General features: G+C 49.9%; 1 protein-coding gene across 1 annotated transcript in view; it reads right to left on the reverse strand.

Annotated features, from left to right (window-relative positions):
* Positions 1-17,259, reverse strand: part of LOC147119553 (meiotic recombination protein REC8 homolog) — a 179,638-nt gene that overhangs the window by 32,590 nt on the left and 129,789 nt on the right. The window contains exons 6-7 of the mRNA XM_085983756.1: positions 15,178-15,304; positions 767-839 (exon numbers count right to left, since the gene is read on the reverse strand). Coding sequence (XP_085839882.1) covers positions 767-839; positions 15,178-15,304 — 200 coding nt within the window. The remainder of the gene's footprint in view (positions 1-766; positions 840-15,177; positions 15,305-17,259) is intronic.

Genomic DNA, 17,259 nt, shown 5'->3' on the forward strand with positions numbered 1-17,259 from the left:
TTCAATGAGATCCCCTCTCATTCTTCTAAACTCCAGCAAGTACAAGCCCAATCGACCCAATCTCTCCTCATACGTCATTCCTGCCATCCCAGGTATCAGCCTGGTGAATCTTCGCTGCATTCCCTCCATGGCAAGAACATCCTTCCTCAGATAAGGCGACCAAAACTGCACACAATACTCAAGATGTGGTCTCACCAAGGCCCTGTACAACTGCAGCAAGACATCCTTGTTCCTGTATTCAAACCCTCTCGCCACGAAGGCCAACATACCATTTGCCTTCTTAACCGCCTGCTGCACCTGCATGCTTACCTTCAGCGACTGGTGCACAAGGACACCCAGGTCTCGTTGCACTTCCCCTTCTCCCAATCTATTGCCATTCAGATAATAATCTGCCTTCCTGTTTTTGACACCAAAGTGGATAACCTCGCATTTATCCACGTTATATTGCATCTGCCATGCTTCTGCCCAATCACCCAACCTGTCCAAATCATCCTGGAGTTTCTTGGCACCCTCCTCACAACACACACGCCCACCCAGCTTTGTGTCGCCTGCAAACTTGGACACTGACTGATGCCTCCACAATCCACAGGCTTATTGTAGCCCCGCTATCGCCCGCCCCCGGCTGGGAGCAGCTCACTCAGCACAGACCAGGGCGGTGGAGGTATCCCTGGCCTGGGCTCTTCCTGCTCTGTGTGGGGCTCAGTACCAATTGTAGCCCTCCAACCGTCCGCCCCCGGCTGGGAGACAGCACATAGAGGGCACTCACCGTACAGGCGAAGTCACCGGTCTTTCTGCCGGTTCGGCTGGGACACCTCGGACTTGTTCGATCTCTTTGGCATCTGTGAAAGGCGACGTGATATCATTGAGGGGCAAGAATATTTAGGCTTCCCCATCTCTTCCCCCCACCCCCCACACTCACACCACCCCCACACACACACATATCCACACCCATACACACACCCCACACTCCCCCCGCCACGCACACATCCATATCTACACCCACACACATACAATACAATACAATACAATACAAATCGCTTTATTGGCATGATAAGGTACATCTTATGTTGCCAAAGCATCAAAATACATTTATGGTTGAACACATAAACGCGGTTCCATTCATACAGTGTATAAACAGGTATATCCCTGAGTTTATAAATATATTTTCGCCTTGTTTATATATACTCTTGTCTTAGTTTACTGGTTGTCCCTCTGTTCATGGCAAGCTGTAACATAGTGTGCCGCCAGTGTTACACAGCTTCTCTCCTCCCCCAGTAGGAATGGGAGTTTTTGGTTGTCAGTCAGATTTCTGAATTCAGGGCATATTGGTGAGAATTTTTGATAGAAATTCTCTCTGATGCCCTGATATTTTCCACAGGCTGTGAGGAAGTGCATCTCTGTCTCAACTACTCCCTGACTGCAGTGAGAGCATATCCTGTCTTCTCTTGGCAGCCTGGTCTGCCTGTGTCTGCCTTTTTCGATCGCTAGGCTATGTTCGCTAAGTCTGTACCTTGTCAAGGTTCTTCTCAGTTTGTTATCCTTTACCATGGTCAGGTAATCAGCTATGTTGTATTGTCTGTTTAGGGCCAAGTAGCAATTGAGTTTGCTTTGGGTTTTTGTTGTTTCTGCCCAATATGACAGATATTTTTCCTTTTGCTTAGCGACGATTGTGTTGGGTCGAATTCTTTGTGTTACCCTGTCACTGTCCTGGGACTGGTTATTGTTAGTATTGTTATTAGTTACTTTATTGAGTCCCAGGACTAGTTGACTGAGGGTATTCTTCTTTATGGTCAGCTCTTGGCATTTCAGGGCGTCGTAGTGATAGCATTGGGGGTTGCACATACACTGCCCCCCCAGACACACCCAACACACATACACAACCCACGCCCAACATAGTCACACACACCCACCCACAAACCCCCCTGCCCATACACACACCACATAAACACCCTCGCCCACAAAACCCACACACCCACTGCCCAGACACAACCCCTGCCCACACCCCCCCCCACACATATGGAGGTCTACACAGCGATCCCTTACACACTCTCACATAGGGGGGTCTACACAGCGATCCCTTACACACTCTCACATAGGAGGGTCTACACAGCGATCCCTTACACACTCTCACATAGGGGGGTCTACACAGCGATTCCTTACACACTCTCACATAGTGGGTCTATTAGCCTCGGCTAATAGAACACCAAAGATTGGCCTGAGGGAAGAAGGAGTATCCACCGGAACTGCTTCCTGCTCTGGTGCAGGCTTCTTCATTTTCTTTTTCTCTTTCCACTGCTTAACAACATCTGCTGCGGTTATATCTTTGGACTTTTTCTCCTTGTGTTTTTCCTCTTTGTGCTTTTCTTCCTTTGGCTTCTCTTTGACCTTGAAGTCTTTTTCTTTCTTCTTGGAGAAACTAGGCTTTTTGAAGACATGGATACCCTTTGGCCTTTTCATCCTTGATGGGCTCTCTGCTTCATCACCTGAGTCATCTGGTCTGCTTATGGCACAGTTTATACGGTAGACTCTCTTGACCAGTTCTAAGTCTTCACAAGCTTTGTCACCTAGTATCGAATCAAGCCTTTCAGCCACAACAGAAAACATGAGATGATGCACTTTGTCTTTGACTGTCACTTTAAGTCTGCATACACCTAAGCTATCTATTTTCTGTCCATTATAGTCCTTCAGTAGTACTGACTTTTTCTGTATTTTGGGCTTTTCTTTCATATTGTTAATGTCACTCATACTGATTAAGTTTGCTTTTGCCCCAGTGTCCAGTTTCAATGTAACTAATGCTCCATTTATCTGCAGTGGGATCATCCATTTGTCCTCTTTTACTGCATTGACTTTATGTTCAGCATTGTCCATTTCTGAGGGCTGCACATTTTCTGTATCTTTTTTGATATCGTCACATGACACCATTCCTACAAGAAATGTCTCACTTAAATCAGTGTCCTCAATCACATTAACTCGTTGCCCTTTCATCGTTTTTACTTTTGAAAAGCATTGTTTGGCAAAGTGATTCTTTCCATTACTCTTTGTGCACATTTTTCCAAACGCTGGGCATTGTCTTAACTGGTGTTTGTAACCACAGCGTTTACAATTTAAAATTTCATCCTCCGATTGCTTTTCATTTCTGTTCTGCCCACGTTTCTTCCCCTTGTAGGACTCAGCACCGACAGCAGCATTATCACTCATTACATTCGCATCATTATTGATTTCACTGAAAGTCTTCGCGTGCTTTCGAGCTAGCTCGCTGGCTTGGCATATTTTCACCGCATTTTCCAAATTTAGTTCGGTTTCTCTCAACAGACGTTCCCTGACTTTTTTATCATGAATACCAAACACAATCTGGTCACGAATCATGGATGCTTTGAGCTCAGAGAAATTACATGTCTGTGCTTTCAGTTTCAGATCAGTTATAAAGCTATCAAAAGTCTCATTTTGTTGCTGTGTCCGAGAAACGGAAGATGTATTTTTCATAGCTCTCATTCTTTTTGGGAGAGCAATGTGCATCAAATTTTTTTAGCACATCTTGTAATTTTTTTCTGTTCTCCACTGGATTAAATACAAATGTATTAAATACCTCTATCGCCTGTGGGCCTGCAACCGTAAGCAGCAACGCTATCTTCCTTGCGTCTGGCTTCGTACCGAATCCGATGGCTGCAATGTAGAGTTCGAATTGCTGTTTAAAAGTCTGCCAGTTGTAGTCGATTTTTCCCTCGAGATTCAAACGCTCTGGTGGCTTCAAATTCTCCATGTCGCTTTTCACAATTTTCAGCAGATCTTCACCACCCTGGTACCATCTTATGTTCATTAATAACTAGACATTCTTATTATGAACACAGCTACCTTTTGCTAGACCTTTTATTGAGCAAATGTGGACTAGGTACTGTATCTGTAGAGGCTTCCATCTTGACTGCTGCCTTGTGGGTAGCCTAGTGCCTCATGGGTAATGTAGTCTTAATATCATACAGCTGGGTAGTGTAGTCTTATACATACAGCTATATACAGCTCTACGGCTCCACCTAGTGTCCACTATAGAATGACATGTTATTGATCGTGTCCATGTGTTAATAGAGACACTGAAGGCAGGAGTTGGTTTCACAGGTGTTTACTGAACAAAGTCTGGAGGTGAACTAACTGATACAACACAATATACAGGCTTATATAGCCCGAGTGGCCATTACTGGCATTACAGTACACAGGGGGCTCTTAAAGGCACATACACTACAATTCCTCCCCTTTTAGCCAACCAGTACATAATATTTTAAGTAATCATTAATTACATGTTACAAGAACAATAATCTACACATTGCTGCAGTTAATCAATTATAAGTCAGTCTCTCTGGAGGCTTCCTGACTCGGTCCGGATAACGCCTCAGTGGTGTAGTAGTTTCTGGTGGTGTAGTAGGTTCTTTTGGCAAGGCTGATTCGGCTTGAATGCCAGTGTCGGGTTCATCGGGTTCCAGTATCACCGGATCGGAGGTAGATACTATGGGTATCTCTACTTCATCATTAGGCGTATAGAGTTGTGGTGTGGGTTGTCCCTTTTCGGATGACTCCATGATTTGGTCAGCATGGCGCCTTATTATGCTTTCTCCAATGTCCACGGTATACATCAGCGGTCCTAGTCGTGTGCAGATAGTTCAAGGCTGCCATTTCTCGGTACGGTAGTCCCGGGCCAAAACTTGTTGACCTATCTGGAAGGTTCTAGTTGGCCTTTCATTCATGCCTTGAAATTGCCGGTTCTCCACGTCCCTTCTGATGTTTGGCTTGATCAAATCCAGCCGGCATCTTAGGCTTCTATTGAAGAACATCATGGCGGGAGTTTGGTTTGTAACCATATGTGTTGCATTCCTGTATGCAAACAAGAAGTTATCTACCTTATGTTGTAGATTTATGTCTTCATTACCCATGGCCTTTATGGCCTTCTTGAAGGTCTGGACAAACCTTTCAGCCAATCTATTGGTGGCGGGATGGTATGGGGCGGACGTGTAGTGCTTAACCCCATTGTTTTTTAAGAACTTCCTGAATTCTTCGGACACAAATTGCGGTCCATTATCAGAACAGATCCGTTCAGGCAGCCCATTCCTGGCAAATATGGTCCTTAATACTGTGATGGATTTTTCCGTGGTGGTGGAGGACATCTTTATTACCTCCGGCCACTTGGAGTGTGCATCAACCGCGATTAAGAACATTGAGTCCATAAATGGACCAGCAAAGTCAATGTGTACCCTTTGCCATGGAGATGAGGGCCACTCCCATGGATGTAGAGGGGCTTGTGGTGGAGCGTTTTGGACCTTCTGGCATCCTAGGCAGCTCTTGGTCATTTCTTCGATGTCTCCATCAATCTCCTGGCCACCATACAAACGCCCTGGCTAGGTTCTTCATTTTCACTCCACCCAGATGCCCCTCGTGAAGCTCCTTTAGAACTTTATCCTGGAGTTTGGGTGGAATCACCACTCTGGATCCACACATCAAGGTTCCTCGGCACACTGACAGCTGTTCTCTTCTTTGCGAGAATGCTGGCAACAGTGGTTCGCCATGTGCTGGCCATCCCTTCACTGTTAAATCGTAGACTCGTGAGAGAGTCGGGTCATTTCTAGTTTCCCTTTCAATGGCAGAATTTGTTACTGGTAGACATTCGACTAGGGTAGAGTGGAAAATCTCCACTGGGTCTACGGTAGGTGCCTCTTCTACCGTTGGCAACGGTAGGCGCGATAAACCGTCAGCATTCCCATGCTGTTTTGATCCTTTGTATTCTATGTTATATTGGTGTGCCCCTAGAAAAAGGGACCACCTTTGTAGCCTTTGCGCTGTCATAATGGGAACACCCTTTTTAGGGTTGAATATGGAGATGAGGGGTTGATGGTCAGTCAACAAGGTAAATTTTTGTCCGTGTAGGTAATGGTTGAATTTCTTCACTCCCCATACCAGGCTGAGTGCTTCCCTGTGGATTTGGGCATAGTTACGCTCAGCTGAGTTCAATGAGCGTGATGCAAAAGCTATTGGCCGCTCCGAGCCATCAGGGAATCTATGCGATAATACCGCTCCTACGCCGTAAGGGGATGCATCGCACGCCGGTCTGATTGGCAGTGATGGGTTGTAATGAGCCGAAACTTCTTTGGACGTGATTAAGTCTTTGCATTTATGGAAGGCATGTTTACAGTCTTCGCTCCATTTCCAAATTACTCCTGTTTGTAGCAGTTCATTAAGAGGGTGCAGAAGAGTTGATAAGTTCGGTAAAAATTTATGATAGTAATTTATTAATCCCAGGAACGACATTAATTGTGAAACATTTTCAGGTGCTGGGGCTTTTATGACCGCTTCAATTTTTTCAGGTGACTTATGCAACCCTTCCTTATTAATTATGTGGCCACAATATGATATTTGATTCTGGAAAAATTCGCACTTGGGGCGATTTGCTCGTAGGCCCCGTTCTCTCAGCCTAGTGAGCACCTGCTCCAAATTGGCAAGGTGCTCGTTGTCGTTTTCTCCTGTTACAAGGATGTCGTCTGGGTAGCATTGAGTCCCCGGAATCCCTTGGACGACTTGCTCCATAGCTCTTTGCCAGATAGCTGGAGCGGATGCTACTCCGAAAACCAGTCGATTGTACTGGTACAGGCCTTTGTGTGTATTTATCGTGAGATACTTTTTAGAGGCCTCTTCAACCTCCATCTGTAGATATGCCTGTGCCAAGTCAATTTTGGTGAAACGTTTCCCTCCGGATAGTGAGGTGAAAATATCTTCTGTCCTCGGAAGGGGATACTGTACTGTGTGAAGGACCGGGTTTACAGTCACCTTGAAGTCTCCACAGATGCAAATTTTTCTCTGTTCTTCAGATTTATCATTATTCAACGTTTTCTTCATGACCGGGACAATGGGTGTTGCCCACTCGCTCCAATCTATTTTGGATAATACGCCTGCCTTTTCCAAATTCTCCAGCTCTGCCTCGACTGCTGGACGAATTGTGTATGGCACCGGTCTTGCCTTAAAAAACTTGGGAATTGCCGCATCTTCCACTTTTATTGAGGCGGTGATGCCTTTCAAGGTTCCTAGTTTCTCATGAAACACTTCCTTGGCGTTGGCCAAGATGTCTTTTAATCGTTCAGGTATGACGTCATCATCATTTTTTTCCTTACTGGTCACCGTCAGTGCCTGAATGGAGTGCCAGTCTAAACGTATTTTCCTGATCCATTCACGTCCCAACAGCGGTGGACCACCATCTTGTAGAACGTATAAATACAACTTCTGTATTTCCTTGCCGTTGTATACAACAGGCACCCTTATTTTTCCTTTGGGGTATACTTTCTGCCCCGTATATGTTTTCAAGATAATGGATGTGTCTTTTAAAGGTATATGCGGAAATAGCCGCTCGTAATCCCGTCGATTTATGACGGTCAGAGCTGATCCTGTATCTAGCTCCATTTTAACTGGGGACCCTGCTATCGTGAGGGTAACCCAAATGGTCTGGTAATCTTCTTTGGCAATTACATTATGTAATTTGAGACAGCTTAGTCTCTTGTTTTCGGAGTCGCTATCGCTCTTCTGGTCTTCGGAGCTACTGTCCGTCATCATTTGTACCTTTCTGTACATTTGTTTGTTGATTTTTTTTTTCCCGTCCGTGGATTTTTTTTTTCCAGATCGGCATACCCGTGCAATGTGTCCAATCTTTCCGCATTGCCTGCATGCTTTGTCCTTGAACCAGCAGTCCCTCTGGTCATGGGTGGATATGCCGCAGCGATAACATCTCTCGAAACCCTGTGTCATTTCATGGGTGCTGAAGTCCTGTGTCTTTTGTTGTATCTCTGCAGCTCCTTTTGCGGCTGCTTCGTATGATACAGCCATACTGAAAGCCTTGTCCAGTGTCAAATCTTTCTCAGAAAGCAGCCTTTTCTGTGTTCCTTCACTTAGGAGACCGCAGACGAATTTGTCTCAAAGATAATCTGCTAGTCCTGCCCCGAATTGGCAGTGCTTTGATAGCTTTCTTAATTCGGTGAGGTAATCAGTGTTACTTTCATTCTTGTGTTGATTCCTCTTGAAGAATTTGAATCGTTCCACTATCAGCAGCGGTGTTGGGTTTAAGTGCTCCTGTAGGGTATCAACAATTTCCTTAAAATTCTTGTCCTTTGGTTTGGCTGGAGTGATTAAGTTTCGTAACAGCCCGTATGTCTTTGTGCCCATTAGATTTAGCAGTACTGACGCTTTTTTATCATTTTCTATTCCATTTGCGGTGCAATATACCTCCACTCTTTCCACATATGTGGTCCAATCCTCTATATCGTTATCAAAAGCATCAATATTGCCAGCCTTAGGCATCCTGGAAAAAAAAATAGCGCTTCCCGCGCTTTTCTTTCTTTCCTGCAGAAAAGATATGGCGCTTCCCGCGCTTCCCCGCCGCTGCTGCCGATGACAACGCTGCTTTCCGCGTTTTTTTTTAATTTAAATTTTTCATTTATTTACAGGTGGAGACTCGTTCCCGCCGGACTCTCTCTGCGAGGTCTGAACGCCGACCTGCTTGCAGCGCCGGCCGTCTCCCGAGTGCTCCCTCCCCGTCTGTTACTGCTTGCCTCCGCCTTCGCTGCTTGGCCTCGCTGCAGAGCCAGCCGCTGGAGCCCCAGCCCGATGCCCAGGAAGGATTATTGCAGTACCTGGCACCAGCTCGGCTAGCTGGTGAAACCACAGCTTTTTTCTTTTTCTTGCTTTTCTTCAACTTTGGACGTCTGAGGAATCGTTGTCCTTGAGGTGCTGCCGAATTGCAGGTAAGTCCGTTTCCAATTCGTCGCCACTGTTGTGTCCGTGTGTTAATAGAGACACTGAAGGCAAGAGTTGGTTTCACAGGTGTTCACTGAATAAAGTCTGGAGGGGAACTAACTGATACAACACAATATACAGGCTCATATAGCCCGAGTGACCATTACCGGCATTACAGTACACAGGGGGCTCTTAAAGGCACATACACTACAGGGGGTCTACACAGCGATCCCTTACACACTCTCACATAGGGGGGTCTACACAGCGATCCCTTACACACTCTCACATACGGAGGTCTACACAGCGATCCCTTACACACTCTCACATAGGGGGGTCTACACGGCGATCCCTTACACACTCTCACATAGCGGGGTCTATAGAGCGATCCCTAACACACTCTCACATAGGGGGGTCTACACAGCGATCCCTTACACACTCTCACATAGGGGGGTCTACACAGCGATCCCTTACACACTCTCACATAGGGGGGTCTACACAGCAATCCCTGACACTCACATAGGGGGGTCTACACAGCGATCCCTTACACACTCTCACATAGGAGGGTCCACACAGCGATCCCTTACACACTCTCACATAGGGGGGTCGACACAGCGATCCCTTACACACTCTCACAATGGGGGGTCTGCACAGCGATCCCTTACACACTCTCACATGGGGGGTCTACACAGCGATCCCTTACACACTCTCACATAGGGGGGTCTACACAGCGATCCCTTATACACTCTCACATAGGGCGGTCTGCACAGCGATCCCTTACACACTCTCACATAGGGGGTCTACACAGCGATCCCTAACACACTCTCACATAGGAGGGTCTACACAGCGATCCCTTACACACTCTCACATAGGGGGGTCTACACAGCGATCCCTTACACACTCTCACATAGCGGGGTCTACACAGCAATCCCTTACACATTCTCACATAGGATGGTCTACACAGCGATCCCTTACACACTCTCACATAGGGGGGTCTACACAGCGATCCCTTACACACTCTCACATGGGGGTCTACACAGCGATCCCTTACACACTCTCACATAGGAGGGTCTACACAGCGATCCCTTACACACTCTCACATAGGAGGGTCCACACAGCGATCCCTTACACACTCTCACATAGGAGGGTCTACACAGCAATCCCTTAAACACTCTCACATGGGGGGTCTACACAGCGATCCCTTACACACTCTCACATAGGGGGGTCTACACAGCGATCCCTTACACACTCTCACATAGGAGGGTCTACACAGTGATCCCTTACACACTCTCACATAGGAGGGTCTACACAGCGATCCCTTACACACTCTCACAATGGGGGGTCTACACAGCGATCCCTTACACACTCTCACATAGGGGGGTCTACACAGCGATCCCTTACACATTCTCACATGGGGGGTCTACACAGCGATCCCTTACACACTCTCACATAGCGGGGTCTACACAGCAATCCCTTACACACTCTCACATAGGATGGTCTACACAGCGATCCCTTACACACTCTCACATAGGGGGGTCTACACAGCGATCCCTTACACACTCTCACATAGGGGGGTCTACACAGCGATCCCTTACACACTCTCACATAGGAGGGTCTACACAGCGATCCCTTGCACACTCTCACATAGGAGGGTCTACACAACGATCCCTTACACACTCTCACATAGGAGGGTCTACACAGCGATCTCTTACACACTCTCACATAGGGGGGTCTACACAGCGATCCCTTACACACTCTCACATAGGAGGGTCTACAGAGCGATCCCTTACACACTCTCACAGAGGGGGGTCTATGCAGCATTCCCTTACACACTCTCACATAGGAGGGTCTGCACAGCAATCCCTTACACACTCTCACAATGGGGGGTCTACACAGCGATCCCTTACACACTCTCACATAGGGGGGTCTACACAGCGATCCCTTACACACTCTCACATGGGGGGTCTACACAGCGATCCCTTACACACTCTCACATAGCGGGGTCTACACAGCAATCCCTCACACACTCTCACATAGGATGGTCTACACAGCGATCCCTTACACACTCTCACATAGGGGGGTCTACACAGCGATCCCTTACACACTCTCACATAGTGGGGTCTACACAGCGATCCCTTACACACTCTCACATAGGGGGGTCTATGCAGCGTTCCCTTACACACTCTCACATAGGAGGGTCTACACAGCGATCCCTTACACACTCTCACATAGGAGGGTTACCACAGCGATCCCTTACACACTCTCACATAGGGGGGTCTACACAGCGATCCCTTACACACTCTCACATGGGGGGTCTACACAGCGATCCCTTACACACTCTCACATAGGAGGGTCTACACAGCAATCCCTTACACCCTCTCCCATAGGGGGGTCTACACAGCAATCCCTTACACACTCTCACATAGGGGGGTCTACACAGCGATCCCTTACACACTCTCACATAGAGGGTCTACACAGCGATCCCTTACACACTTTCACATAGGGGGGTCTACACAGCGATCCCTTACACACTCTCACATAGGGGGGTCTACACAGCGATCCCTTACACACTCTCACATGGGGGGTCTACACAGCGATCCCTTACACACTCTCACATAGGGGGGTCTACACAGCAATCCCTTACACACTCTCACATAGGGGGGTCTACACAGCGATCCCTTACACACTCTCACATGGGGGGTCTACACAGCGATCCCTTACACACTCTCACATAGGGGGGTCTACACAGCGATCCCTTACACACTCTCACATAGGGGGGTCTACACAGCGATCCCTTACACACTCTCACATAGGGGGGTCTACACAGCGATCCCTTACACACTCTCACATAGTGGGGTCTACACAGCGATCCCTTACACACTCTCACATGGGGGGTCTACAGAGCGATCCCTTACACACTCTCACATAGGAGGGTCTACACAGCGATCCCTTACACACTCTCACATAGGGGGGTCTACACAGCGATCCCTTACACACTCTCACATAGGGGGGTCTACACAGCGATCCCTTACACACTCTCACATAGGGGGGTCTACACAGCGATCCCTTACACACTCTCACATAGGGGGGTCTACACAGCGATCCCTTACACACTCTCACATAGGAGGGTCTACACAGAGATCCCTTACACAGTCTCACATAGGAGGGTCTACAGAGCGATCCCTTACACACTCTCACATAGGAGGGTCGACACAGCGATCCCTTACACACTCTCACATAGGAGGGTCTACACAGCGATCCCTTACACACTCTCACATAGGGGGGTCTACACAGCGATCCCTTGCACACTCTCACATAGGGGGGTCTACACAGCGATCCCTTACACACTCTCACATAGGGGGGTGTACACAGCGATCCCTTACACACTCTCACATACGGAGGTCTACACAGCGATCCCTTACACACTCTCACATAGGGGGGTCTACATGGCGATCCCTTACACACTCTCACATAGCGGGGTCTATAGAGCGATCCCTTACACACTCTCACATAGGGGGGTCTACACAGCGATCCCTTACACACTCTCACATAGGGGGGTGTACACAGCGATCCCTTACACACTCTCACATAGGGGGGTCTACACAGCGATCCCTTACACACTCTCACATAGGAGGGTCCACACAGTGATCCCTTACACACTCTCACATAGGGGGGTCGACACAGCGATCCCTTACACACTCTCACAATGGGGGGTCTACACAGCGATCCCTTACACACTCTCACATAGGGGGGTCTACACAGCGATCCCTTACACACTATCACATAGGGGGGTCTACACAGCGATCCCTTATACACTCTCACATAGGGCAGTCTACACAGCGATCCCTTACACACTCTCACATAGGGGGTCTACACAGCGGTCCCTAACACACTCTCACATAGGAGGGTCTACACAGCGATCCCTTACACACTCTCACATAGGGGGGTCTACACAGCGATCCCTTACACACTCTCACATAGCGGGGTCTACACAGCAATCCCTTACACACTCTCACATAGGATGGTCTACACAGCGATCCCTTACACACTCTCACATAGGGGGGTCTACACAGCGATCCCTTACACACTCTCACATAGTGGGGTCTACACAGCGATCCCTTACACACTCTCACATAGGGGGGTCTATGCAGCGTTCCCTTACACACTCTCACATAGGAGGGTTTACACAGCGATCCCTTACACACTCTCACATAGGAGGGTCTACACAGCGATCCCTTACACACTCTCACATCGGGGGGTCTACACAGCGATCCCTTACACACTCTCACATGGGGGGTCTACACAGCGATCCCTTACACACTCTCACATTGGAGGGTCTACACAGCAATCCCTTACACACTCTCCCATAGGGGGGTCTACACAGCAATCCCTTACACACTCTCACATAGGGGGGTCTACACAGCGATCCCTTACACACTCTCACATAGGGGGTCTACACAGCGATCCCTTACACACTCTCACATAGGGGGGTCTACACAGCGATCCCTTACACACTCTCACATAGGGGGGTCTACACAGCGATCCGTTACACACTCTCACATAGGGGGGTCTACACAGCGATCCCTTACACACTCTCACATGGGGGGTCTACACAGCGATCCCTTACACACTCTCACATAGGGGGGTCTACACAGCAATCCCTTCCACACTCTCACATAGGGGGGTCTACACAGCGATCCCTTACACACTCTCACATAGGGGGGTCAACACAGCGATCCCTTACACACTCTCACATAGTGGGGTCTACACAGCGATCCCTTACACACTCTCACATGGGGGGTCTACAGAGCGATCCCTTACACACTCTCACATAGGAGGGTCTACACAGCGATCCCTTACACACTCTCACATAGTGGGGTCTACACAGCGATCCCTTACACACTCTCACATAGGGGGATCTACATAGCGATCCCTTACACACTCTCACATAGGGGTGTCTACACAGCGATCCCTTACACACTCTCACATAGGGGGGTCTACACAGCGATCCCTTACACACTCTCACATAGGAGGGTCTACACAGAGATCCCTTACACAGTCTCACATAGGAGGGTCTACAGAGCGATCCCTTACACACTCTCACATAGGAGGGTCTACACAGCGATCCCTTACACACTCTCACATAGGAGGGTCTACACAGCGATCCCTTACACACTCTCACATAGGGGGGTCTACACAGCGATCCCTTACACACTCTCACATAGGGGGGTCTACACAGCGATCCCTTACACACTCTCACATTGGGGGGTCTACACAGCGATCCCTTACACACTCTCACATAGTGGGGTCTACACAGCGATCCCTTACACACTCTCACATGGGGGGTCTACAGAGCGATTCCTTACACACTCTCACATAGGAGGGTCTACACAGCGATCCCTTACACACTCTCACATAGGGGGGTCTACACAGCGATCCCTTACACACTCTCACATAGGGGGGTCTACACAGTGATCCCTTACACACTCTCACATAGGGGGGTCTACACAGCGATCCCTTACACACTCTCACATAGGGGGGTCTACACAGCGATCCCTTACACACTCTCACATAGGGGGGTCTACACAGCGATCCCTTACACACTCTCACATAGGGGGGTCTACACAGCGATCCCTTACACACTCTCACATAGGGGGGCCTACACAGCGATCCCTTACACACTCTCACATAGGGGGGTCTACACAGCGATCCTTTACACACTCTCACATAGGGGGGTCTACACAGCGATCCCTTACACACACTCACATAGGAGGGTCTACACAGCGATCCCTTACACACTCTCACATAGCGGGGTCTACAGAGCGATCCCTTACACACTCTCACATAGGGCGGTCTACACAGCGATCCCTTACACACTCTCACATAGGGGGGTCTACACAGCGATCCCTTACACACTCTCACAATGGGGGGTCTACACAGCGATCCCTTACACACTCTCACATAGTGGGGTCTACACAGCGATCCCTTACACACTCTCACATTGGGGTCTACAGAGCGATCCCTTACACACTCTCACATAGGGGGGTCTACACAGCGATCCCTTACACACTCTCACATGGGGGTCTACAGAGCGATCCCTTACACACTCTCACATAGGGGGGTCTACACAGCGATCCCTTACACACTCTCACATAGGGGGGTCTACACAGCGATCCCTTACACACTCTCACAATGGGGGGTCTACACAGCGATCCCTTACACACTCTCACATAGTGGGGTCTACACAGCGATCCCTTACACACTCTCACATTGGGGTCTACAGAGCGATCCCTTACACACTCTCACATAGGGGGGTCTACACAGCGATCCCTTACACACTCTCACATGGGGGTCTACAGAGCGATCCCTTACACACTCTCACATAGGGGGGTCTACACAGCGATCCCTTACACACTCGTCTACCTTCTCTGGGCTGTCTCTTCCCCGGAATCTTCCGCACCAACCGGCCGGGCTCTTCGGGAAACTTGAAATCCTCGGCCATGAAGTCCTCGAGCTCACGCATGGTAAGTTCCGGCAGGTCTTTTTCCACCTGAAGGAGGAACAGAAGAGGAGTGACAGGGCCCGGTCTACACACACCTGTACCTGGGGTCACACACACACACACCCTGTACCCTAGGGTCACACACACACACACCCTGTACCTGGGGTCACACACACACACACCCTGTACCCCGGGGTCACACACACACACACCCTGTACCCTAGGGTCACACACACACACACCCTGTACCTGGGGTCACACACACACACACCCTGTACCCTGGGATCGCACACACACACACCCTGTACCCTGGGGTCACACACACACACACCCTGTACCTGGGGTCACACACACACACACCCTGTACCCTGGGATCGCACACACACACACCCTGTACCTGGGGTCACACACACACACACCCTGTACCTGGGGTCACACACACACACATCCTGTACCCTGGGGTCACACACACACACACCCTGTACCCTGGGGTCACACACACACACACCCTGTACCTGGGGTCACACACACACACCCTGTACCCTGGGGTCACACACACACACACCCTGTACCCTAGGGTCACACACACACACACCCTGTACCTGGGGTCACACACACACACACCCTGTACCCTGGGGTCACACACACACACACCCTGTACCCTAGGGTCACACACACCCACACCCTGTACCCTGGGGTCACACACACACACACCCTGTACCCTGGGGTCACACACACACACACCCTGTACCCTGGGGTCACACACACACACACCCTGTACCTGGGGTCACACACACACACACCCTGTACCCTGGGGTCACACACACACACACCCTGTACCTGGGCTCACACACACACACACCCTGTACCTGGGGTCACACACACACACACCCTGTACCCTGGGGTCACACACACACACACCCTGTACCTGGGGTCACACACACACACACCCTGTACCTGGGGTCACACACACACACCCTGTACCTGGGGTCACACACACACACACCCTGTACCCTGGGGTCACACACACACACACCCTGTACCTGGGCTCACACACACACACACCCTGTACCTGGGCTCACACACACACACACCCTGTACCTGGGGTCACACACACACACACCCTGTACCCTGGGGTCACACACACACACACCCTGTACCTGGGGTCACACACACACACACCCTGTACCCTGGGGTCACACACACACACACCCTGTACCCTGGGGTCACACACACACACCCTGTACCCTGGGGTCACACACACACACACCCTGTACCCTGGGGTCACACACACACACACCCTGTACCCTGGGGTCACACACACACACACCCTGTACCCTGGGGTCACACACACACACCCTGTACCTGGGGTCACACACACACACCCTGTACCCTGGGGTCACACACACCCACACCCTGTACCTGGGGTCACACACACACACACACACCCTGTACCCTGGGGTCACACACACACACACCCTGTACCCTGGGGTCACACACACACACACCCTGTACCCTAGGGTCACACACACACACACCCTGTACCATGGGGTCACACACACACACACCCTGTACCTGGGGTCACACACACACACACCCTGTACCCTGGGGTCACACACACACACACCCTGTACCTGGGGTCACACACACACACACCCTGTACCCTGGGGTCACACACACACACACCCTGTACCCTGGGGTCACACACACACACACCCTGTACCTGAGGTCACACACACACACACCCTGTACCCTGGGGTCACACACACACACACCCTGTACCCTGGGGTCACACACACACACACCCTGTACCTGGGGTCACACACACACACACCCTGTACCCTGGGGTCACACACACACACACCCTGTACCTGGGGTCACACACACACACCCTGTACCCTGGGGTCACACACACCCACACCCTGTACCTGGGGTCACACACACACACCCTGTACCCTGGGGTCACACACACACACACCCTGTACCCTGGGGTCACACACACA

Source organism: Somniosus microcephalus, chromosome 4, assembly GCF_052327205.1.
Source record: "Somniosus microcephalus isolate GS21.2 chromosome 4, FLI_Smic_1.0, whole genome shotgun sequence".
Taxonomy (NCBI): Eukaryota; Metazoa; Chordata; class Chondrichthyes; order Squaliformes; family Somniosidae; genus Somniosus; species Somniosus microcephalus.